Source organism: Stomoxys calcitrans, chromosome 5 (genome assembly GCF_963082655.1).
Source record: "Stomoxys calcitrans chromosome 5, idStoCalc2.1, whole genome shotgun sequence".
NCBI classification, from domain to species: Eukaryota; Metazoa; Arthropoda; class Insecta; order Diptera; family Muscidae; genus Stomoxys; species Stomoxys calcitrans.
The window spans coordinates 64,057,163-64,084,670 of record NC_081556.1 but is presented as its reverse complement, the minus strand read 5'-3'; the positions used below and the strand labels follow the sequence as shown (position 1 = coordinate 64,084,670).

At 37.8% G+C, this 27,508-nt stretch overlaps 1 protein-coding gene across 3 annotated transcripts in view; it reads right to left on the bottom strand.

The window, feature by feature from the left end:
* LOC106084261 (poly(U)-binding-splicing factor half pint) overlaps window positions 1-27,508 on the bottom strand; it is a 249,185-nt gene that overhangs the window by 51,258 nt on the left and 170,419 nt on the right. For all 3 annotated transcript variants that reach the window (XM_059369503.1, XM_059369504.1, XM_059369505.1), the window contains one exon: window positions 3,218-3,721. In XM_059369503.1, the coding sequence (XP_059225486.1) occupies window positions 3,218-3,721 (504 nt within the window). The remainder of the gene's footprint in view (window positions 1-3,217; window positions 3,722-27,508) is intronic.

Below are 27,508 nucleotides of genomic sequence, written 5' to 3'. Positions count from 1 at the left end.
TTCCGTCATCGCCCGGATCTCCGCTTGCAGGATCATATAATGATCGTGCCGTCAAAAACAGATGCCAGTCCCTGCGTTCTAAATGAAGACCCCCAGGCCCATTCTGATCTCCTAGATGGCAATACCAGATTTCGGTCAATCCAAGACTGTGCCTTTGACAGCAGTGTCTCGCACTCGACCTCAAGTGTCATCATAGGTATCCGATCTGAAACCTCTTCTAATCCATCCAGGTTTTCAATCGTCGCCTGGATTATACAGCGATAAAATGTCCTGCTCCATCCATTTTCCCATCGCCTTAAGTCTCACAGCCGCACGGATGTCTCACACTTAATCTGTATGTCAGTGGGTCGGATATCAAGAATAGTCTCCAACACCTTAGTGGTCGTGGTCCTCTCCGCTCTGCCTTTGCCAAGACAACATGTTTATTATCCTTACGTGGCATCTTTTCTCCATCGCAGTCCACTAAACTACTGAGGCGTAAGTAAGTATCGGTCTTATCACGCTCCTGTAGAGCCAGTGGACTATCCTCGGATTCATCTGTGATTCTTCCCAGTACGCTCCTGAATGTGACACTTCCAATTCAGTTTCCTGTCCAAGATCCCTCCTAAGTATTTAACCTTGTCAGATAGCGAAATCGTTCTATTGAGTAAACGTGGTGCCCAGCATCGTCTATCTCGTACACAGGCAAATTTCAATATTATCTGGGTTAACATTGGGACAGCTAGTATGCCATCTGCAAGACCTTTTCAGTCCTTCTGCATAGCTGGTTCGGATCCATACTTCTTAGAAGTATTATAACATCTTCGTAGCTGGCGGGTTCAAACCCTCCTCAGTCAGCATCCGTAATACGTTATTGATTGTGGTCACCCATAGGAGTGGCGACAAAATGCCCCCGTGTGGCGTGTCCTGTGCCACTTTCTCCCCTATATTTTCGTTATGGGACCCACAATTTATCCATCTGTTCCTTAGCATACGGTTAATTCAGTCTCTAGGACTCTGTCGACCCGGTACTGGTCAAAGCATTGAATCAGTGTGTTGGTCCGCACATTGTTAAAAGTGCCCTCGATGTCAATATATACCGCCAATGTGTACTTTGGCGTCGTATAACTTGCCTTGGCGGTCTTGGCTGTAAATACCACCCTTGCTTCCTGCCAGACTTGTGGAGCATATGTATGTTCTGCCAAAAACCTTGGAAATAGCTTGATATGCCGCTTGATCTAGAAGTTCTCTCTTGTAGCGCTGAACCTCACGCTCTAGATCGTGTAGATCTACCTTAAGGCTTCTGGGCGGTGGGTATCTATCCACAAGATGATGATTTGGATGGTTTCTGCGATAACAGCCCAAAAGGTATTGCTTAGACAGCATGTAGTTATGTCTTCGCACTGGTAGGATCTTTGTCTCCTGATGGAGGTGGTCCACATGAGAACTGAGGAGACAGCCCGTCGCAGTTCGGAGGGCGGCATTCTGACAGATCTGAATATTATTCCAATGCGTGTATAACTTACCACAGACCGGCCAATTGCTTTGTACGTGGTCAACAAGGTTTCTTTGTCTGCACCCCAAGTGCTGCCAGCGAGTGACTTGAGAACCTTGTTTCTACTTGTGACTTTATTGCAGATTGCTGTGGCATGTGAGGAGAATGTGTAAGAGCTGTCAAATGTGACGCCAAGTATTTTGGGACACTTGATGGTCGGAATCATTTCTCCATCGACCATCACAGTCAGCTCAGTATTCACCTCACGCGTATTTGTAGTGAACAGTGTGGCTGAAGATTTGGTGGCGAATATCTTCAGATTTCTTGCAGCGAAATATGAGGCAAGCTCTTTGAGGTAGACGTTCAACCTATCGTAGATGTCATCAATGGGTGGGGGACCTGATGCCATGATCGTACAATCGTCCGCATATGATACGATCTCTATGCCGTCTGGAGGGGGTGGAATGGAGGATAGGTAGAGGTTAAACAGTGCTGGAGATATTATCCCACCTTGGGGAACTCCCTGTTTCACTCTACGGTGTTTCGACTTCTTATCCCTAAATTCCACAAATGACTGGCGACCACACAGATAATTCGCGACCCAACGTTTCAGGCCTGGCTGGAGGGACGTGTTGACGATGTCCTCAAATAATTTAATATATATAATAATAATAATAATAAGGCTCGGGAGGAGTAATGCCTCAAGCGTCTTTGCCACTGGTGAGAGAAGGGAGATCGGTCTGTACGACTCCCCGAAACTCGGGTCTTTTCCAGGCTTCAGTAGCGGGATCACTCTGCCCATTTTCCAGACATCGGAAACTATAAGAGTGTTCAGTGGCAGGTTGAGGGCAGTGGTAAGGAACTCAACTCCAGGTTCTCAACACGTACACTGAGGCGGCAGCCCTTGCCGATGAGGATTCCATCGGGTCAATCCGGTGCGTACAACCGGCTGCCATGGGATCGAATCCCAAATCTAGATGTGTACCCTTTGTGGTATCCTGTGCCCAATTAAGGGAGCCTCTTTCCTTATCGGCGAGACTTTTAATAAACCTGAGAGCTATGCACCTTTTACTATTCCAGAGTGAGTGTATTGGTTTGCCAGAATAGGCATGCGAATATAAATAGATTCGGCCTTGTCCTTAAGACTCGAACCAGTCTGTCGGCTAGTGAAGCCTGGGTACTACCACCGCAGCTGTTGGGTCTTTGGAGTCCATTCTAAACCTACTTCCGGGCTCTAGATCTGCCGCTTCACAGGAAACAGAGGCAAATCATCAACTGCCTAACAAATAACACTATCGAAGCTATCCTTGAGTGACTTAAAAATTTGCCTGAAATATAACTCCCTATTTCGAGTTTCAAAAGGTCATCTTTAGATTCTCATTTCTTTGAGAACTTGTCTTTATTAGCGAATGTGAGCATTCGCAAGCTGTTTGACGTTTTAAAGCGATCTGGATGGTTCAACGGTAGTAAAGAGAAGGCATACTACTTCTCTTGTTCCTGCGGTGTCACAGGACGATAACGTCTAAGTGAGTCTAATGACTGACTGCGCCTTAACCTAACCTAACCTACGAATAACAGAAAATTCTTGGCGAAATAGCAATACGCCCGCTCCACTCAAAGGTTCAAACAATATCCAATATGAAATGGAATTAAAATAGTGTAAACAATTTTAGGATCCTTATGCTTATAAAAATCACTTTTTAAATAGCACTCATTATACTTTCGTTTACCAAAATTTCTTACCTTAATAATTGTCCTCCTAAGTCAAAGAGATTCATACTAGCAATGGCTTCATCCATAGCCTGTTTGTTAGAATATTCAATGAATCCATATCCTTTATGGGTATGAAGAGAGGTGCCTTGGGCAAGTTTGCAGTACATTATTGGACCAAAAGCCTCGAAAACACTTTTAATATCTTCTTCCGACAGATCTGGATGAATTGATGCCACATAGATTCGGTTGAAACTTTTTGCTTCTTCTTGTATTTCATCTATGACTTGTTGAGCTTGAGGCATATTGCTTGGACGTCCAACCTTTATATTTCTACCTCCCATTAAAGCTCCATTCATTTGTTCTAAAGCAAGCTGCGCACCTTCTGGTATCTCATATTCAACAAAGGCAAATCCTTTATGCTTTTGTGTTATTGGGTCCCATGACATATTTATAGACTTTATGGGCCCGAATGGAAGAAATGCTGCTCTAATTGTATCTTCTTTCAACTCAAAGGAAATGCTGCCAACGTATACCCTAAAAATACATAGTAAATACAAAATAAATTAATAATAATTTCCATAAAAAGAAAACACAATGATTTCCACATATCAAATATAATTCTATAATACATATCAAAATTATTTTGTATCAAAAATCTCTATTTAAATTTTACGAATTTTATTAAAATATGCAATGTAAGCTTTAAACTTTATTCTTCGTGTAACTATGTACAGAAATAAAAAATTTCAATAGTTGGTCAGAAAACCGTAAGAGTATTCTTTCATATGCTAAGGGAATCAGTTCCAAACATTTCCAAGTTAAGACATGATTTTGTATAGGAATTGGTACGGAGTTTTGTTTTGCTAAAGAACCTTGAAAATTTTTATTAGGTATTAGATATGGTTAAAAAATTTAAATTAACAACCATAATTCGAGCCTAGATCCAATTGTATAAAACCGAGAGTTCCTACATTTGGAGGTAATGTGCAGTAGCTTAATCATAGTTTTTAGGAAATCAAGAAATAAAGGCTAACTTCCAAAATGTTAGTTACTTTGTATTTGAACAATGTAAAGTTTTTCAAAATGCCTTGGTACTACATGGTACTACATTTTTCACTTGTATACTATTTTAAAATGTACGGGTAAATTATTTTCAACACAACAAAAAAAACCAAGTCTCAGTTTTATTGTTGATTAGAATGAACGATAAAACGGTTATATGAAATAACTGTTTTTATCGGGTTTAAAAAACCGCAGTAGCAAAGAGAATGACGAAATTACACCAATCCTATGGTGGAGGGTAAAATAAAAGATTTGTTTGTTATAAGGTAAAGCGTTATTTCAAATGGTAATATATGCATTGCAAATTGTATATCTCCAGTGCAAAGCGTAAATGTTGGAATTTTTTTAATAAAAAAAGATGTACCACCGTAAATCTGATTTTTTGAGAAGCCAACAGTCGGTGGAAGGAGAAAGCAGGCCGACAGGTTTTAAAAACCGGTTAAGAACACTCTATTGCTGATTCTTTAGCATTTTTTATGTTTTTGTGCATACAATGGATAACAATATACGAAGAAGGGCCCCGCAACAAATTTAAGCATATTTTCGGTAAGGTTGAAAAGAGACCGACGCCGAGGCTTACTGCGTCCTTTAGCTTTGATCCATGTATGTAGCATGATTTTTCAGATGTCAATACCAGAGTTCCGTCAATCTAAGTCTGTGCCGCCAGCAGTTCCTCGCACTCGACCTCAAGTGTCGTCTCAGATATCCGGTCGCAAACCTCTTCCATTCCATCCAAGTTTCCTATCCTCGCCTCGATTATACCGCGATGGGATGTCTTGCTCCTTTCCTCTTTCCATTCTCCCATCGTGTTTAGTCTCATAGCCGCGGCGGCTGCCTTACACTTAATCTATGGGTCGGATATGTAGCATCTTTCCATTTATGCCAAGAAAACATGGTCTCTGAACCTGTTCGTGCTGTATTATCCTTATATTGAAGTGTTTCTCCATCGCAGTCCACTCAAACCCAATAGGCAGAAATAAATCAACGCAACTATTGGCGTTGCCTTGGCTTATAGAATATATACTACATATATACATACAAATGTATATATATGACCACAACTACAAAAGCTCATAGGGCTGTTTGTTGTTCATATGAAAAAATTAAGTGACAAATCATCAAGATAAACAAGTAATGAATCCCAATCTACCAACTTTTCCAAATTTTTATGGGAAAAAATGGATAAATTAATAGAAAAAATTGAAAAATATACAAAATGGTTAAAAAATAGATAAGAAAGGATATGAAACATATTGACACAAAAAAAAAAATAAAATTGGAGAAGAATAGTAGAAATATAAAAAAAATTAAATGTTGGAAAAAAAGTTGTACATTTTTTCCAAATTGCTATTTTTTCTAATATTTCTAAAATTTGTCTCCCATTTATCTTTTTTATTTTTCCCCATTTGTCCATCTCTTTTATATTGTATTTCCCAATTTTGTTCTATTTTTTACAACCTTTCATTTTTTAATTTTTTTGTAATTTTTCTATTTTTTATCTCAATATTTTCCATCTGTCTTTTTTTACCAAAAAACACTTCAAAATTTAGAAAACTGTGTATTTATTACTTGATTATAACTACATTATTTTTTGTTACTTGATTTATTGCTTGGTTATTTATCACTTAATTTTCTAGACAATAATCCAATTATTTATTTTTTTTCTTTCTTTTTCTCCCATTATTTTCTTTTTTTTACAGCTTTTGATTTTTCCTCCGATTTCGCTATTATATTATTTTTTTTTTCTAATTTTTCTCTCATGTTAAATTTTTGTAATTTTCACCCATTTTTCTAATTTTTTCTCCCTTTCAACTTTATCTTTTTCATTTTTTCTCTTTTTCACAGGTTTTTTTACTCGCATTTTTCTAATTATTTATTTTTACTTATATTTTTTCGAAAATTTGTAATTTTCCTGTTTTTTCTCTTCAAGTTTTTCTTACATTTTTAGTTACTTTCACCCACTTTTTAATTCTGTTTGCACAGCTTTCCCTTTTTTTAATTTATCTAATTTTTTCCCCTATTTATGATCTTATCAAAAATTTATATTAATAAATTGTACTTATTTCATTTTGGTGTTGGATTAATCAGCTTAAACCAATTAGTTTCTATTTGTTGCTTCTACTCTAAAACAATAAAAACACTTTAAGGATTCTCAGCACTTGTGGTGTGTTAAATACAATATTTAAGAGGCGGGTTGCAATGATCGCAATTTCGGCCTTGCCATGGCCTCATCAGACTGCGATGCCACCAAAACATGCTTCTACCTACTCACAAATTAATGAGCAGTGCAATGGTAGAAGCATGCACTTTCAATAAAGCGTTGGGTCTTGTTATTCAACCTTGTCCTATAGCGCAGTAAGAAAAAAGTTACAATCTATCAGCCAACATCTCTTCAAAAGGACATCTAACATCAACAACACACACAAAGCCAAAGACTTGTTATCCAGAAAAACTTTGCTTGCCATAGAATAACATTTCATGGCCACATATTTCTCGACCTGCAGTCCGCGAATTCATTCGGTTTTTGGGCTTCATTAGTTTGTTCACAAAAACTATTTCATTTTGTTGGTTGATTAATCAGCTTAATTTATTATACCCTCCACTATAAGATGGGGGGTATACTAGTTTCGTCATTCTGTTTGTAACTACTCGAAATATTCGTCTGAAAAGTATATATATTCTTGATCCCCATAAAGTATATATATTCTTGATCGTCGTGACATTTTATGTCGATCTAGCCATGTCCGTCCGTCCGTCCGTCTGTCTGTCGAAAGCACGCTAACTTCCGAAGGAGTAAAGCTAGCTGCTTGAAATTTTGCACAAATACTTCTTATTAGTGTAGGTCGGTTGGTATTGTAAATGGGCCATATCGGTCCATGTTTTGATATAGCTGCCATATAAACCGATCTTGGGTCTTGACTTCTTGAGCCTCTAGAGTGCGCAATTCTTATCCGATTGGGTTGAAATTTTGCATGACGTGTTTTGCTATGATATCCAACAACTGTGCCAGGTATAGTTCAAATCGGTCAATAACCTGATATAGCTGCCATATAAACCGATCTTGGGTCTTGACTTCTTGAGCCTCTAGCGTGCGCAATTCTTATCCGATTGGAATGAAATTTTGCACGACGTGTTTTGTTATTATATCCAACAACTGTGCCAAGTATGGTTCAAATCGGTCCATAACCTGATATAGCTGCCATATAAACCGGTCTTGGGTCTTGACTTCTTGACCCTCTAGAGTGCGCAATTCTTATCCGATTGAAATGAAATATTGCACGACGTGTTTTGTTATTATATTCAACAACAGTGCCAAGTATGGTTCAAATCGGTCCATAACCTGATATAGCTGCCATATAAACCGATCTTGGGTCTTGACTTCTTTACCCTCTAGAGGGCGCAATTCTTATCCGATTGGAATGGAATTTTTGCACGAAGTATTTCGTTATGATATTCAACAACTGTGCCAAGTATGGTTGAAATCGGTTCATAACCTGATATAGCTGTCATATAAACAGATCTGGGGATTTGACTTCTTGAGCTTCTAGAGGGCGCAATTCCTATCCGATTTGGCTGAAATTTTGCATGACGTATTTTATTTTTACTTTCAACAACTGTGTCAAATAAGGTTCAAATCGGTTCATAACCTGATATAGCTGCCATATAAACCGATCTGGGATCTTGACTTCTTGACCCCTAGAGGTCGCAATTATTATCCGATATGCCTGAAATTTTGTACGATGGATCCTCTCATGACCATCAACAAACGTGTTTATTATGGTCTGAATCGGTCTATAGCCCGATACAGATCCCATAATTGTGGTCCGAACCGGACCATATCTTCATATCGTTTTAATAGCAGAGCAACTCTTTTCTTATATCCTTTTTTTGCCTAAGAAGAGATGCCGGGAAAAGAACTCGACAAATGCGATCCATGGTGGAGGGTATATAAGATTCGGCCCGGCCGAACTTAGCACGCTTTTACTTGTTTTTTTTTTTTTAATTTATTTGTTTCAAAACACAACAACAAAACACTTTAAGGAGTCTCAGCACTTGTATTTATAATTTCTTATAAATAAAACTTTTACTACAAATTTATGGTTTATTGCGTTTTTCTTCTGGGGTTTGGGGGAATAAATCAAGTACTAATGATACTTAACTCGAGCCTATCCTAAGCTTGAATGAAGTACTAAGGATGCATAAATCAAAGGTAAATTGGATAGAATTTAACTCTATATGAGATCAAATCAAGTACTAGTCGGATTAAATTACGATCACACTTAAATCAAGCACTCAAAAACTTCTAAAATCAAGAAATTCGCGCCTGATTTTTCATAATTGAATATAGAATTTACGCTTGGATTAAGTATGGTTTTTAGTTTTTTTTTTTTTAATTTTATTTATTTGCGAAAAAAAAAATAGAAAACAATGAGTGCAAAAAAAACGTGTTTTGGAATGGAAACATTTGATTGCTGTCAAATTTCGCTCGCGAAACAATAAAAATTTTAGCGACTTTTCGGAAAGCAGAATAAAATACCAACCATTAAGCCGAGTTATGATTTCGACTTACAGCCGAAGAATATTAATTCAATTACGCTCACACAAGATCACGTGATTCGATTTGGATCTTACTCACGAATCACATGACTCATTTAACAGCCCTCAAATGTTTTTGTTTCCATACCAATATTTATTTTATTTTTTTTTCGGAAATAAATAAAAAAAACAAAACCATCTAAACCAATAAAACAAAGAAAAATTATGCCGGCAATGATAGTCATAATATAACTTGTTACGCTATTTACCTCACTATATGCAGAGTACACAGAAAATAATTAAAAACTATGTTCCATTAAGAAATTTGTATATTCAATTCTAAAATTTGGTGAAATCGGACCTATAAAGGAATTTGTATTATTGATAAACAATTTTGCAATTTGTATTTATGATAAGCTAAAATATCCAATTAAAGTGGTTATTAACTCAATAAACTGTTCATTTGAAAAAATAAATAATTAATATTTTTCACATTTTTCGTTTGTTTCTATTTATGTTTTCACATTAAAAAAACTTTTTATTTCATTTCATTAAATTGCATATAGAACACGAAAAATATTAGGTTAGGTTGAAAAGAGGGTGCAGTAAGTAAAGTAACCTCTAAAAAGAAAATTTTAAGTTAAGAATACCGTGCTACTTACAAAATCCTGAATTGTTTTCAATACCACTCCCCTATGTTGAGTCATATCTGGTATTGTGTCTCCACCTTAGTGCCGGTATCTGTTAGATGCGAAAGCCCGAAAATGAGAAAGAAAATCATCTTCCCTGCATGCCCTACACATGTTATCACTTGCCGCACCGATTTTACATAAATGAGCACGTAGTCCTATGTGTCCCGTTATGATACCAATAGCTATACTGACCTTCTTCTTGCTTCCTTTCAGAAACAGCCTCGTCTTCTCACGATCGAGACCCCCCCAGGATTTTGCCATTCTCAGAGAAGGCGTTTATCTTCTTCTTACACTTCAAGACTGTTCGAGACCTTACCGTCCTGGTTGTTATTGCCCTTATGGCAATTTTACTATCGGTAAAGATGTTCACATTCGACGTCCTCGCGGATCTCCGCCTGCACCACCGTATTATGGTCAGGCAGTCTAAAACAGATCTCAGTCCCTGAGTTCTCAATGTAAACCCCCAGCCACTCTGTCCTCTAGCTTTGATTCATCCGTGTAACACGATCTTCCAGATGGCAATACAAGGGTTCTGTCAATCCAAGACAGTGCCGCGCACTCGACTTCAAGGTTCATCTCAGTTATCCGATCGGAAACCTTTTCCCTTCCTTCCAGGTTTCCTATCGTCGCCTCGATTATACCGCGATGGTATGAGCTGCTCCCATCCTCAATCCATTCTCCCTTCGCTTTAAGTCTCATAGCCGCAGTATCTGCTTCACACTTAATCTGTATGGCAATGGGTCGGATATCTAGAATAGTCTCCAGAGACCTAGTGGACGTGGTCCTCATCGCTCCGCCTATGCCAAGACATGTACTCTGAACCTGTTGTATGGTCCTTATGTTGCACTTTTTCTCCATAGCAGTCCACCAAACTACAGAGGCGTAAGTAAGTATTGGTCTAATACCGCTCCTGTGGAGCCAGTGGACTATCCTAGGATTCAGGCCCCATTTCAAGCCTACGGCCCGTCTACATAGTGCCCAACATCTGTGAGCCTTCTCAGTACACTCCTGAATGTGACACTTCCAATTCAGTTTCCTGTCCAAGATCACACCTAAGTATTTGACCTTGTCAGAAACGTGGCGCGTTAAATTGGCTCACCTTCGATTTCCTCGTGAACAGGAGTATGTTTGTCTTATCTTACCATTGAGACCCCTGCGTCTAGCCCAGTTATATGCCATATGCAAGACCCTTTCTGTTCTTCTGCATTGCTGATTCGGATCCTTACCCCTAAGAAGTATTATAACATCGTCTGCATAGCACACGGGTTGAAATCCCTCCTCAGTCAGCATTTGTGGTTTATTTATCACCCAAAGGAGTGTTGATAATATGCCCCCCTGAGACGTGCCCTGTGCAACTTTTTCCTTTATATTTTTGTCATGGGACCCGCAATTTATCCACCTGTTTCTTAGCGTATTGGTCTAAGGATTGGATCAGTGTTTCGGTCCGCACATTGTTAAAAGCCCTCTCGATGTCAATACAGACCGCCAGTGTGTACGTTTTGGCATCGAAGGATTCTTCTATTTTATGCACAACCTCGTGCAGGGCAGTCTCCACCGACCTTCCCTTGACATAGGCATGCTGTTTGTATTTGAGCAGTTCGCTAGATGTCATTATCTTTATCATGGCCACAATACGTTCCTTGGTTTTGAGTAGAAAGGACGTAAGGCTTATCCTTTCTACTCAAAAATGAAAAATATTACTAACAAATATTAATATTTTTCTTAATGGTCTCAGGCTTCCAAAAAAAATGTCGATTCAATTTTGAGCCTCTCTTCGTTGTCGACGAGATCTGTAAAGAGAATTATAAACAATGTAATTTGTACACATACATATTTAAATGAATCGTAATAAATACCACATATGCTATCTTCAATCCTCAGCGCCCAAGTCAATATAATCTATATATAAATAAAAAATTTTTAAAATAAGATAATATTTATAATAAGTATTTATAAATACCATGTTTACATTCTACAATATCCTCCAATTTGTTGTTTGCGTTCGGCGTTTATCCATTCGATTTGTTCACATACGGCATTTTTCTGCTTTGCACTATTTGAGCGAAAATTTTTCACAATAAATTTGTTTAAATTTAAAATTATTACAAAAAAAAACATTTAATGTAGCGATAAAAACCACACTTTTAATTTTCTTCAATTAATTTGTGGTCGTTTTCTTGAATAAACTTTGTGTCTGTATGTGATAAAAGCTAGACGTATATTTGACTCATTCGCACTTCTTTTTGCACTACATATGTGTGAAAATGCAATATAGTGGTGATCAATACACAATTTATACTATTAAATAACATTTTAATTCGTACAATTCAAAAATATATGTTTAACGTATGCAAAAATATATGTGTAACGTATGCAAAAAATATCGAATTTCTATATCAAAAATAATTAAAGCAATTAACACCTTGAGTTATGCGTGTTTTTATTATTTTCATATGAATTCGTCTCATCACCTTAAGACGAGATAATACGACAAGTATTTAGAGACAAAAACAATTAAAGGGTGATTTTTTTGAGGTTAGGATTTTCATGCATTAGTATTTGACAGATCACGTGGGATTTCAGACATGGTGTCAAAGAGAAAGATGCTCAGTATGCTTTGACATTTCATCATGAATAGACTTACTAACGAGCAACGCTTGCAAATCATTGAATTTTATTACCAAAATCAGTGTTCGGTTCGAAATGTGTTCATTTCACCGCCTCAGCGATGAGGCTCATTTCTGGTTGAAGGGCTACGTAAATAAGCAAAATTGCCGCATTTGGAGTGAAGAGCAACCAGAAGCCGTTCAAGAACTGCCCATGCATCCCGAAAAATGCACTGTTTGGTGTGGTTTGTACGCTGGTGGAATCATTGGACCGTATTTTTTCAAAGATGCTGTTGGACGCAACGTTACGGTTGTTTTCTTTAACAGTTTTAGAATCTATTCGGTATGTTTATTGTCGATTAATGCAAATATGCCATCTACATTAGAGTGATGACTTTTTTCTTTAAAATTATTTCCAGTTGCAAGAACGAATGAACTTTTGTCTACTTATAACTAAAATAACGTTTTTTTCCATTTAAATATTAAAAAAGGTCTAGCACAGATCCTTTCGAAATTATATTTTTGTAAAAAAAATTTAATTAATTTCGTTTTTTAAATCACGAAAAGCCACATAACTTATCAATAAAATGGGATATTGACCGTAACAATCGGTTTACATACTTCATTTTAATTAACAATTAATTAACCCACGAAATGCCACATAGCTAATGAATAAAATGGGATATTGACAGTAAAAATCTGTTTACATACTTCGTTTTAATTAACAATATACAATAAGGTACGTAATTTGGAATCATCATCTTCGATTAAAAAAAAAAATTAGCCCATTCCGCTGTGCCTTCTACAATACACAGAATACAAATTTACTTGTTTTTATAATCTACTCTTCTAGGTCTCATGACTCACTCGTTTTCATGGTTTTTGTTTAAGGAAAATTATTGTTCATATATGTACATCGCTTGGAAAAATATCTTTTGATTGATGCCAATTTCAGTAAAACCCGTTTAACCGTTTGGCAGAAATATGTACTACAAAATAGCCTGTATAAAACTCTTGGCCGTTCAATAATATGAACTCCCAGGAACGATGTGCCCTCTATTACGATACACAAAGCAAAACGTTCTTTAAGTTTGTGTATTTTTGAACCGTTAAGTAGAGCGGACGTTTAGTTATTTCGCTCCGCAATAATTTTTCTGTAACTCGTAATAGGGCATTTTTTTTGGAAGAAATTTTTAAGTCACTCAAGGATTGCTACGATAGTGGTATCCATTAGGCGTTTAATGATCTACGTCTGTTTTCAGTGGAGCGGCAGATCTAGAGCCCGGGAATAGGCTTAGACTGGATTGTAAAGACCCAACAGCTACGGTTGTGGTATCAGGCCGTAGTATGTTGTCTGATACTGAAATCTAGACCGGTGGAGCGGCTGCTCCAGGCTCCACTAGCCGACAGACGGCTGGTCAGCAGGGGCTTTTGACGAAGACACCTGGTTCGAGTCTTAAGGACAAGGCCGAACCTATTCTTTCTTCGCATGCCTATAATTTGCCTAGGCCATCGGCCTTGTCCGGCCGATTAAGAGGTTGGAATAATAAGAGACGCATCGCTCTCAAATTTATTGAGACTTGATGCGAATGATCCTGAGACTTTCACTAATAGGGAGGGCGACTCCCAAAAATGGGCTCGGGTGTTCGCTGCACAGGCTACCCCAAAGACTAAACATCTCGATTCGGAAACAACCAAAAGGGTGCGATCACCTGGAAGGCATCCCATGCCTGAAATGACTTGGGCGAACAATAGTAAGATGGGTCTAAGAACCTTTGCTATTGTCGCTAGGCATAGTTTAGTGATGGCAGTTGTCGACAAGGGAGAGGAACAGGGCTGCGTATCTAGGAATAATTGAAGTGGGATAGTCAATGGACTGTCATTAGTATACTCCGATGTCCTTCGGAATTTCCTGGGTCTCCTCCAGTTTGTGACGGTATGGGCCACATCGGGGCCGATACGTACTAACTGGCTTTGAGAATCAACGCTTAATTGTAATGTATCATTGTGCCCTAAAAAAGATTTGTGAGATTTGGCCAGGTGCAGCACTAGATTAAGTCAAGAAGGAAGATATTCCTTCTCGACCATTGGCGCATGCTTAGATACCAAAGATTCACTCAGTTTCTGAATCCATACTTGGAAGACTAAGAGAATGTAATCCCAATCTTTCATCCACCGACTGGAAGATTGGTTGAGGCTGATGGTGACAGGAGACATGCAGTATTCGTACTAAACTCCTGCTGTCTTGCAGACCTCAACAAGTTGAAACTGAAGGTCTACAGAAGTGGCGGGGTTGGGGAATGAGGAGACTTGCCTGAGGAACCATCGAACACATCGCTAAAGTCTGGCAGAACATACACGAAACTGATTAAGTACTTCGACAGCAGCAGCACTGAAGTTTTAATAGTAGCCAGCCTTGAAATAAATGAGTCTCATTACTGGCTGGCTTCCCTATATATGGCACACGATTCAGAAATGCCGCTTTCTAACCTTAAGTCGCTGGTTGAAGCCGCTTCTGTAGGGAAGAAGAGCCTCATTGTAGAAAGTGAAGCTAATGCACAACACCAGATATGGCGAAGTTCGGATGTCACCGAAAGGGGTGAGCTACTTATCAAATATATTGGGTTTCCCAAAAAGTAATTGCGGATTTTTTAAAAGAAAGTAAATGCATTTTTAATAATACTTAGAATGAACTTTAATCAAATATACTTTTTTTACACTTTTTTTCTAAAGCAAGCTAAAAGTAAGAGCTGATAATTGACAGAAGAAAGAATGCAATTACAGAGTCACAAGCTGTGAAAAAATTTATCAACGCCGACTATATGAAAAATCCGCAATTACTTTTTGGGCAACCCAATATTATAAGTTGCATACTGACGATTTGTAATTAAGGGGATACGCCGACCTTTTTTACTAGGAACAGGCAGGAGGTACTAGATATTACCTATGTATCGGAAGATATAAGCGCAAGAATATGTGTTGGATGACCACAGCTTCTCTGATCATGGTTATATTAATTTCAGCCTTGGAGAAAATACTCCAGAAGTGGTCCCTCGGCTAAACAGAGAAAAGGTGGATTGGGATAAATTTCGGCAAAATTTCTGCACGTCTATCCTTTCTAGACCAGAAAAGGAAGTGGAAATTGCCTAGGATATAGATATAATGGTCTAGCGGATCACGAAGGCCCTGAATTACTTGCTTGTAATTCCCGACCACTGCAATGTGTATCAAGCCAGATCCTTGCAATTGGGCATGGAACGATTATTGGCATAAATATCTTCTCAGACAGCCAGATACCCATTAAATCCCTGGAGAACGCATTTCTGAACACATAAGCCACCCTCGACTGTCGCAGACCTCTCAACGAGATGGCTGAACAGTTTGAAATTCACCTGTTTTGGGTGCCGGACCACAGAGATATTCCAGGGAATTGTAAAGCGGATGAGCTTGCGAGACTAGGAACTACCTTACACACTCCAGGGATACTGGAATTTTTTAGGATCAAGTCGGATAACGAGGATAACGAATGATATATGGTCACAAAGACGGGCTGTTAGCACTCCAAAACTATGTGGTCTAATCTAATCCAACAACGACGACAAAGAAGAAGAGACTATAGAACATCTTCTGTTTGTGTGTCCCCCACTAGCAGTCAGAAGGAGTTCCACTTTAGGTTCTCATTTCTTTGAGAACCTGTTTGATTAAGCGGATGTAAACATTCCCAAGTTGTTGGGGTTTTTTAAGCGATCTTCTGTTCCTGTGGTATAACATTGGATGAAAACGTCTAAGTGAGTCTAATGGCAGACTGCCACTTAAACCTAACCTAACCAATCTAAACTTCTAGGGTTCATGGTTGAATCTTGGCTTCAACGGTTTGGTTACAAAATTGCAAATAAGTTACCAAATCAACAAACAAACTTATTTTTCTTGGTTTAAGACTAAATATTTTATAGCCTTCTGGGTGGGTCTACTTTCGTATAATTTTTTACGGCTAATCGTAAACCACTCCTCGAATTCTCACTCTATTGAAACTTTATCTGAAATGTTTCAAAGATGAATCCATATTTTAATGTATGGTTGATACCATACTTCTAAAGCCTTCGCAATTTAGTGCTGCCGTATCATGATCATAGGTTTTAGAGGCTGGGATGATTCCCAGGTACATGATGCCATTTTTCTATGTTAGATTCGCTATACCTTCCATTTAAAACACCATATTGCTTTGATCACGCCTTTCGTCACATTACCTCAACAACCCCAAAGCGGTCATGTACTTTTTAGGCATTTTCGTGAAAAGGCGACCAACCACATTTCAAGAAAACAGATAACGTCGTCTGTATGGTCATACAAACAAAAAAAATATTGTTTTTTTACATAATAAACATATAAGCCATTACATATTGCAAAATGCTGCATCTTCTCCCCTACTTCTTTAAACTGTTCACCAACTATATCGTTCATTAAGTGCACAGTATAATCACACAATTTGTAACTTTCACTGGACAGAATCATTAATAACCGGCTAACGCACATCACGCCCTCACAAAACCCTCATCAACTATAAATAATGATACCCTTTCTCTCGGACTTCTAACAGTTGTTTCTCTTACTCTCACCACTAATGCTCCCACCCATGGCTTTGTTCACACAAATAACGGATGCTTAAGCAAAAAAGCAACAATAATTTGCTATGTTAATTAATTCCCCATTTCAAGTTAGTTTTCATACACATTCGTCGGTTCTCTGGAAAAATATCTTTCAATTGATGCCAATTTCATAAAAATCCATTCAGCCGTTTAGCCGAAGTATGCACACAAAATCGCATTAATAAAACCTTTGGCCGTTTAATAAATATATTAGTGAGAAACTAAAGGTTATTCAATTTTTATGATTGTGCTAGGAAACTAACAGACTCTCATTCTTTTATGATGAATTGCCTTTTGGTTTTCTTTTTATTGCCACTCCGTTAACATCCAATTTAAGGAGAAAAAGGAAAGGAAACAACCCCTTCCGACTAGTTGAGGTCTGTGAGGCAGCCGGAGTTTAGTACGAATACTGCATGTCTGGGGTCACCATCAGCCTCATCCCATCTTCCAATTTTCCAGTCGGTCGTTGAAAGATTGGGATTACATTCCCTTAGTCTTCCAAGTATCACTTCAGGATCTGGGGGAATCCTTGGTATACAAGCATGAGCCATAGGTTGAGAAGGAATATCTTCCTTCTTGACTAAATCTAGTGCTGCACCTGACCAGATCTCACCAATCTTTTTTCAATTGAGCGTTGATTCCCGAAGGCAATTAGCCTGCATCGGCCCCGATACCAGCCTGCATCGTCACAAACTGGAGGAGACCCAGGAAATTCCGCAAAGACATCGGAATATTTTTTTTATTTTATTTAAGTCTATAGATAATAAATACCCTTACAGACTAATAACAATATATTTACAAATGTTTTAACCTAAGAATTTAAAAATAATATAATTTTCCTTTTTAAACTTTCTCGATTCTCAGATAGATCTATTATATCTTTCAGTTGATTAAATTGATAAAATAGGTGCCGAAAAGGATCATTATTGGCATAGTTGGTTTTATAATAAGAAATTTTCAAAAAATCAAAATATCTGGTAGGTCTGATAGGAACGTTAAAGAAAATTCGACTAAAAAGAAAGCAGGAATCTATTTGACCATGAATTAATTTAGTCAAAAACGTAGTGTTTACCATGGTTCTACGACTTTTTAATGTAGGAAGCTTTATAAGATCTGGGGGAATCCTTGGTATACAAGCATGAGCCATAGGTTGAGAAGGAATATCTTCCTTCTTGACTAAATCTAGTGCTGCACCTGACCAGATCTCACCAATCTTTTTTCAATTGAGCGTTGATTCCCGAAGGCAATTAGCCTGCATCGGCCCCGATACCAGCCTGCATCGTCACAAACTGGAGGAGACCCAGGAAATTCCGCAAAGACATCGGAATATTTTTTTTTATTTTATTTAAGTCTATAGATAATAAATACCCTTACAGACTAATAACAATATATTTACAAATGTTTTAACCTAAGAATTTAAAAATAATATAATTTTCCTTTTTAAACTTTCTCGATTCTCAGATAGATCTATTATATCTTTCAGTTGATTAAATTGATAAAATAGGTGCCGAAAAGGATCATTATTGGCATAGTTGGTTTTATAATAAGAAATTTTCAAAAAATCAAAATATCTGGTAGGTCTGATAGGAACGTTAAAGAAAATTCGACTAAAAAGAAAGCAGGAATCTATTTGACCATGAATTAATTTAGTCAAAAACGTAGTGTTTACCATGGTTCTACGACTTTTTAATGTAGGAAGCTTTATAAGATTTAATCGGTACTCATACGAATGTAATGAACTTCTGTCCCACCCATTTCGACGGAGACAAAATAGTAGAATTTGTTTTTGAACCGATTCTATCAAATCAGAATGAATATTGTAGTACGGATCCCCACTGAACCGTACTCGAGATTACTTCTAACTAGCGACGTATATAAGTTTTTCGTCACAGAGAAATCATTAAGTTTCTTTTCATGAAGCCAAGAGCACTACGTGCTTTGTTTACAACCATTGAGATGTGTTGACGGAAGTTTAAGCGTTGATCTAGAAGAAATCCAAGGTCTTTAAAGCTATAGACTACTTCAAGTTGATTGGAACCCAAAAAATAGCTAGTTTTAAGAGAGGTTATTCTTGAAAATGATATGTGTTTGAATTTGGAAATATTAAGTTCCATAAAGTTCTGGTTGCACCATTCGTAAAGAGTATCAAGGTCATACTGAAGATAACACTGTTCATCAGAGTCTCTCGTTGATCTGAAGATCTTTACATCATCTGCATACATCAAAATATTCGAGTGCTTTAAAGTAAAAGGGTGATCGTTTATGAACAAACAAAATAGCACAGGACCAAGGTGACTACCCTGTGGAACACCTGAAGAGACAACAATTGATTTGGAAACTGCAGTACCAAATTTAACTCTTTGAGTACGTCCAGTCAGATATGATCTGATCCACTTTAGTAAAGATGGACAGAAACCAATAAGATCTATTTTTCTTAACAGAAGGTTGTGGTTGACTTTATCAAATGCTTTACTAAAATCGGTATATATAGTATACGTTTAGTAGCGTTCCCTAAAGCCATCGTTGACCAAACAAGTAAATTCTAAAATATTTGTTATCGTCGATTTCGATTTCCGGAACCCATGTTGGTAGGGAGACAATATAGAAGAAACTTGATGTGAAATAGTGTCAGTCAGAATTTTCTCTAATAGCTTCGGAATAGCATTCAAAATTGAAATGCCCTATACTAAGAAACCTCATTGCAATTTCCGGCTTTAAATAACGGTCTTATATAAGATTGCATCCACAATTCCGGCAGATATCATTGCTTTAATGAAATGTTGAAAAGTGTACAAAGGGGATACGAAAGTTCGAGAGCGCAATGCTTTAAAATGTTCGATGAAATTCCATCTGGACCGGGATTAAAAGTTATCTTCAGTGACCTTAAATTTTCAAGCTGAATTGTTGATTGTGTATGAATATGTTCCACATAAATCATAATAATTGTCTGAGCAGGTAGTGCTAAAAAAGTCAGCGAAGATGTCCGCAATGCCTGAATCGTTAACAGCTACTTTAGCTTTATATCTAAGAAAGTTCGGTAAACTATTACAACGGCGCTTTGAATTCACAAATTTGTAGAAGGGTTTAGGATTTGATTTCAATTGATTTCTAATTTTATTCAAATAACTACCATACGCCAATTTGTTTTCTTTATTATATTCGCATCTTGTTAATGAATACATCGAAAAGTCTGACGTTGACCCTGAGCGTTTGAACCTTTTATATAATTTATTCTTCTTGTTCTTCAGCCTAGAAAGATTGGTTGTATTCCACGGAGGACCAGATGCGTTGCAAAAAGTAGTTTTAGGGACAGATTGAGAAATAAAATCAAGTAGCACAGTATAAAAAGTTGAAATCATTTCATTGATATCTTTAGATCTAAAAATTTCATTCCAATGAACACATGAGAGTAGTGAGTTCAGTTTCATGTAATCAGTTTTAGCTACATCTCTTTTAACTTTAAGAGAGGGATAGTGTATAAGTAATTAGAGTGTCGGATGATATTTATCCTCAGTATTTACAACCGGATCATTAGAACTTAAACATAATTCAGATGGATGATTAACGAAAATAAGATCAAGAAATTTAGAAAATTAATTGTTTATGTAATTAATTTGAAAAAGACCAAAATTTAACAATATGCCGATGCATTCATTAGAAATGGCATTTGGTATCACGGGTCCAATTATTTTGAGGAAGATTAAAATCACCAAGGGTAATCAATGTGTCTCTTGGTTGAGACGACTGAAATGCTGATTGGATTGCAGATACGTGATTTAAATAAATATCATCACATGATGAGGGTGGGACGTAAGAACATGAAATATATATTGAAACATTTTTCAAAAATATTTTTACGGCTACAAATTCAATATCCAAGGAAGATTCCACTATTATTTCTTCAGAAGGAGTCAAGGTTGTCGATATCAAACCACCTCGTTATCTTAAGACCAAAATGGCCAAATTTTTTTCTAAATTTCAAAATTTCACACTGGCAAAAAAGTTCCACGGGGATTTTTTAAAGTTTTTTGGGTTTGAATTAAAGCTTGAAATGTTTCCAATAATTTAAGGTATGTCTCACCATATCCTAGCTATAAATGAGATCTTGGCAGCCAAAATACTCAAAAAAGTAGATTTTCAAGAAATGCTATATATATATATATATATATATATATATATATATATATATATATATATATATATATATATATATATATATATATATATATATATATATATATATATATATATATATATATATATATATCAATGTAAAAAAGAAGTACTACGTCACATTTTGCTGCACATGTGTATGAGAAACTTTTTTATAACCTCAACCATAGGATAGGGGTATACAATTTCGTCATTCTATTTGTAACTCCTCGAAATATTCGTCTAAGACCCCATATAGTATATATATTCTTGATCGTCATGACATTTTAAGTCAAACTAGCCATGTCCGTCCGTCTGTCTGTCGAAAGCACGCTTACTTTCGAAGCAGTAAAGCTATCCGCTTGAAATTTTGCACAAATACTTCTTATAAGTGTAGGTAGGTTGAGATTGTAAATGGGCTATATCGGTCCACGTTTTGATATAGCTGCCATATAAACCGATCTGGAATCTTGACTTCTTAAGCCGCTAGAGGGCACAATTCTTGCCCGATTGGGCTGAAATTTTGCATGAGGTGTTTTATTATGACTTTCAACAACGGTGCTGAGTATCGTTGAAATCGGTCTATAACCTGATATACCTGTCATATAACCCTATCTGGGTCCTTGACTTCTTGAGCATCTAGAGTGCGCAATTCCTATTCAATTTGGCTGAAATTTTGCACGACGTGTCTTGTTATGACTTCCAACAACTGTGTTTAGAATGGTTCAAATTGGTCCATAACCTGATATAGCTGCCAAAGAAACCGATCTGGAGTCTTGACTTCTTGGGCCACTAGAGGACGCAATTATTATCCGTTTTTTATGACTTTTGTTATGACTTTCTACAACTGTGCTGTGCTGATATAGCTACTGTGCTGATATAGCTACCATATAAACCGATCTGGGGTCTTGATTTCTTAAGCCTCTAGAGGAAGTAATTCCTATCCGATTTGCCTGAAATTTTGCACGACGTGTTTTGTTACGACATTCAACAACTGTATAAAGATTAGTTTAAACGTTCCATATAGCTGCCATATAAACCAATCTGGGGTCTTGACTTCTTGAGCCACTAGAGGGCGCAATTATTATCCCATTTAGCTAAAATTTTGCATGAGGTGTTTTGTTATGACTTCAACAACTGTGCCAAGAATAGTTCAAATCGGTCCATAACCTGATATAGCTGCCATATAAACCAATCTGGGATCTTGACTTCTTGAGCCTCTAGAGGTCACAAGTATTATCTGATTTGGTTGAACTTTTGTACAACGGCTTCTCCCATGATCTTTAACATACGTGTCGAATATGGCATGAATCGGTTTATAGCCTACCACAGCTCCCCTATAAACAGATCTCCCTATTTACTTCTTCAGCCTCGTAAGTGCGCAATTCTTACTAGATTTGGCTGCAATTTTACAAAGTGACTTCTACTATGGTCTCCAATATTCAATATTCGTTTAGACTCTCATATATCTCTATCCTGCCCGATTTTATGTAACCGGCAACATAAAAGTTAATTTTTCAAAAAAGTTGAATATCCAAATTCTGTTGTTGTTGTTATCATTAACAATGAAAACCGACCGCCTTACTTACGCAATATACCTTTCCTTTCCAACGATTTATAAAACGTCCCTCAACTCGTATTATATTTACACTAAATTTCATCTAGACTTCATTAAACTCAATGTAAAAATCTCTATATGTGAAATGGAACGTTATATGGCGCCATATCCGTGAAGATAAAGTTAACTTTAACTAGCAGAGACACAAACGCATTTAATTAGCAGAACTCTGTTACAAAAAAGTTTGCTTTGGACTTTTTTGTGTTGTAGATCCGTCCGTTATACATTTTTTAACGTTGTTACTTTATATTTTACTAAATTCGCAATGTTTGTGGTCCTATTAGTGCTCTTTTTGTCCTTGCTTCAGATTTTTTCCATAATTTTATTTTAAGATCTTTTCTGTTAAATTGTTAGCATACTTCTGCTAAGCTCGTTACAGTGTGCTGCTAAATAAATGGGTTTGTATCACTGCTAGATAAAGTTTACTTTGAAGACATGTGAGTTTCCCCCCACCAGAGGTAAGGCACTTTAAATGCTATCATTCGGAACACGGCCGAAGCTCTAACCAACAGGCACCAATAGTATTTTGGTGACCCCCTGACAATAGGTTACAGACATTTGAGTATTCCCCTACCAGAGGTAAGGGAAACGCTATAATACGGAACACGCACCGACTCTCCAACCAACAGGCACCAATACCATTGTTGTGACCCCAAACCAAAGTTATAGCCATTTTTGAGTTTCCCCCACCAGTGGTATGGAACTCCTAAATGCACCATATATTTAGTGACCATCTCCATCAACAGGCACTAATAGCATTTTACAATTTTCAACTACACCATACATTTGCAACAAAACAATCGAAGACAGTTTACATGTGGATAGTTTACATCAACTGCACCATACATTGGCAACAAATTAGTCGAAGACAGTTTACATTTGGACAGACATTACTCAAGTTTGTGGTCTTACAATCAACTCCACATCAACCAACGGAACTCACTTGAGAAAGTAGCACGATGTCCAATCTTTAACAATGCATGACCCAGCAGAGTAAGAAGGCGTTGGAGTTGGAAGAGTTGACATTCCTGTGGCAGCCATTGGAGCGAACTGAGAATGCTATACGATATGACCCAACGCTGTCGGCTGATGATCCTTACATAATGGAGAATTTACACGCATATATGGGAGATACGTAGTGTAGCCATGACTGACATTGAAGAGTGCATAAAGAACCTGAGAGCCAAATCATATAAGCCTTTGCCATCAACAAGAGAGAAGGTGAACGAAAATCCACCAACTTTACAAATTCAGCAAAAGGAGTTAAACCCGCTTCAAGGGATAACTAGGAATATAACGGCTCGGACAGCCTTAAACCGATTCCTGCAGTGTTTGACATCGGTGGAGGACGGCGAACCTAAATAATGCTACTCCATCATGATCGTGACAGTTAAAGGGTTATGGCTTCAAATACAGAACCTTTACGATGAAGTTTGGCAGCACCTGGAGGACCCATCGGAATCAGACCTTGACCAAGAGGAATAGAATGCGTTGGAAGATTCAGTTCAACATCAAATTATACGGCTTTCTGTAATGGCGGATAAAAATAAAGAACCTGTTATATATAGACAGCCACGGACAATCAATTCAGTGCCGCTACATTCATTACCAGTTCCAAAGGTAACAATCCCGCAGTTTAACGGCGACTATTTAAGGTGGAGCGAATTTTGTGAACTATTCTCGGAGATGGTGGATAGGCATCCTCCGCAGCTACAATCAAAGGTTTGCATGACTCTACTAGAGAATGTCTGTTGGCACAGAATAATCTGCTCATTCGAAAGTTATCTCTCTCACCAGCAGAAGCATTGCTATGCATTGATTGGGTTGGAAAGGTTCAGAAAAGAGCAACTCATCGCATAAACGTTGAAATGACATCGAGAGATCATTGTTTCTCTGCAAACTTGGAAGCCTTCGTCTTACCAACTATCATTCCAGCACAACCAAACCAGAACGTTCACGCTTCTACATGAAAAATTCCAAAGAGCATTCATCTGGCTGACCCCAGTTTCTATAAATAAAAAAATAGATATTCTACTTGGACCTGAATTTTACATTAGTCTCACGCAACCTGGAACTATAAGACTTGCTGAAGATCTTCCAACACTTAAAAATACGTCATTTGGTTGGATCGTCGGTGGACAAATCCGGCCAGTCAGTCAACAGCACCAACGTGTGCAATATTTGATAGTGAAACATCACTAGAAACCGTAATTGAACAACTTTGGAAAATGGATGAGGTTGAACCAACGAAAAGGTATTATCTCCAGCAGAAGATCAATGTGAAATTCATTTCGTGCATATGTGCAGACTAGCATAGACAACTGATTCATCGTCAGCCTTTCATTTCGTGAAAACCCTCAGGCATTGGGTCAGTCGCAAAATCTAGCCTACAATCGATTCATCAGCCTTGAAAGACGATTGCAAAAGAACCCGGACATACTTACACAATACGTACGTTTTATGTGCGAATATGAAGAATTCGGCCATATGCGGAAAGTTGAACTAGACAATGTGATGGACCCGAAGTATTTAATTCCACATCATTGCGTGCTAAAACCCGACTCCAATACAACAAAACTTAGAGTGGTGTTCGACACATCAGCTAAAACATCAACTGGGCCAGTCGTGCAAAGCGATCTGTTCTCAATCTTACTCAGGTTCCGATTGCCGAGATTCGTCTTCACGACTGACATCGAAAAAATGTATAGGCAGATAGTACTAGATTCCAACAATCACCAATATCAACTGATAATTCGGAGGGGAGATCCAGCCATGCCGATTAATTATTACATGCTCAATACAGTGACATATGGCACAGAGGCAGCTTCATATCTTGCTACCAAATGTTTGCAGAAAATTGCAGATGACAACATCATTAATTATCCGCTTGGTTCAACGATGCTAAGGATTACTTTTATATTGATAATGGTCTCGGCGGATCAGACAACATGAACACCGCAATTGAGACTCAGCTGGTGCAGATCTTGAAAAAACATGGGTCACAATTTGAAAAAATGGTGCACAAACCATGCCAGCCTATTGAAAGACATACCGAAGGCTGAATAAGAAATGAGCCTTAATGTAGATTATTTGAATAACTCCGATACTGTCAAAACATTAGGATTATTTTGGTCGCCTCAAAATGACCACTTCTGCATCAAGGTGAAACTGAACGAAGTTCGAACAGTCTCAAAACGATCAGTTACATCCTAGTTAGCAAAACTATTTGATGCATTTGGACACATCATTCCTGTCATTGTCAAAGATATTTATTCAGGAATTATGGATGCATGAACTATCTTGGGATGAGCCACTACCTACAAATCTTCATGCTGCCTGGCTAACTTTCAGATACGATTTGGAGAGTTTAAACGAGTTCAAGGTACCGCGACACATCTTTCAAGGCGATATCCCAACAAAATCCCAGCTTCTCGTATTTGCTGACGTTCTGAGGGATAGACTAGACATTGTATGAATGTTGTGTGCAAAACCAAGGGTAGCTCCTTTAAAGCAACAAAAACTACCTCGGCTTGAGCTATGAGCCGCTTTGAAAGCAGCTTAACTCGTAAACAAGATAAAGGGAGAGCGCAATATGCAGAAGAACCCAATATACATTTGGACCGACTCCGAGATTGTCTCACACTAGATCAATGCACAGTCTTCGTCCTACAAGATTTTCGTGGCCAACAAAATATCTGCTATTCAATCGCTAAGCATAAACATAAACATGAACAATGGTGCCATGTAAGGTCGAAGGACAATCCAGCTGATGTAATATCACGTGGACTACATGCAGCCAACTTGCCGAAATGTTACCTCTGGTTCCATGGTCCACTCCTTCTTCATGGGGATGCATCATTTTGGCCACAGAAGGTTGACTCAAGGATGACCATTACAAGTGACATTGAGAGGAAGAAGGTGCCGACAGATATGGCAGCAGTTGAAAATGATAACCTGATTTACAAAATTCCGCATAAGGGTCGTTCATGACCTTACAGAGTATTCTTGGATATGCCATCAGATTTGGGCAAAACTCAAGGATTGCGAAACATTTAAGACGCACACAAAGGAATTGGATGAAGCCTTTACTGTTATTGTTCGGAAACTACAAGGACCAGACTTTCCCACCGATGTTAAACAACTTCATGCAAATGGTGAAGTCGATAAGAGAAGCACAGTGATCAGGCTCACGCCATAATTGGATAATAATGGAATCATGCGAGTTGGAGGTCGCTTGGAAAACTCAGACTTGCAGACTGATGTCCAGCATCCAACGATATTCCCTTATAACGACCCAATTGTCAAATTACTTTTTATGAAAATTCATGAATAGAACATACTCTGTGGACCTCAAGCGTTGCTGAATGCAATTAGGCAACGATTTTGGCCAATCAAAGGAAAGATAACAGCACGATCAGTTGTGCAAAAATGCGTCCGATGCACAAAAGCGCAACCAAAACGGTGTAAAAAAGTCATGAGCAACCTTCCACAGTCTTGAAAAGGTCCTGCTCGACCATTTATCATTTCAGGAGTAGACTACTGCGCACGCTTTTGGATTCATCACAAGGTCAGAGGTAAAAAACCCACTAAAGATAGATTTGGTATCTGATCTGTCCACAGTCATTCATTGGTGCACTTAAAATTAAATATGGTCAGATAATGCAACCAACTTCATGGGAGCCAAGAACCAATTGGTGGAACTAGACGAGAATATATATTCAGGCAAGGCAAGAGAAACCTTTAGTGCCGCGACAAGTTCAAAATAAATATGTTTTAATTTTATTCCACCCAGAGCCCCTCACTTTGGGGGATTATGGCAAGCCGCTGTAAAGTCCGCCAAATATTTGTTGGTACGTAGCGCTTTCACTGAATCTTAAACCCACGAGGAATTAAAGACAGTAATTGGAGATATGGTCATCATTAAAGACGATAATCTACCTGTAATGAAGTGGCCTTTGGGGAGAATTAGTCATGTCCACTCTGGTGATGATGGAGCAGTTAGAGTTGCT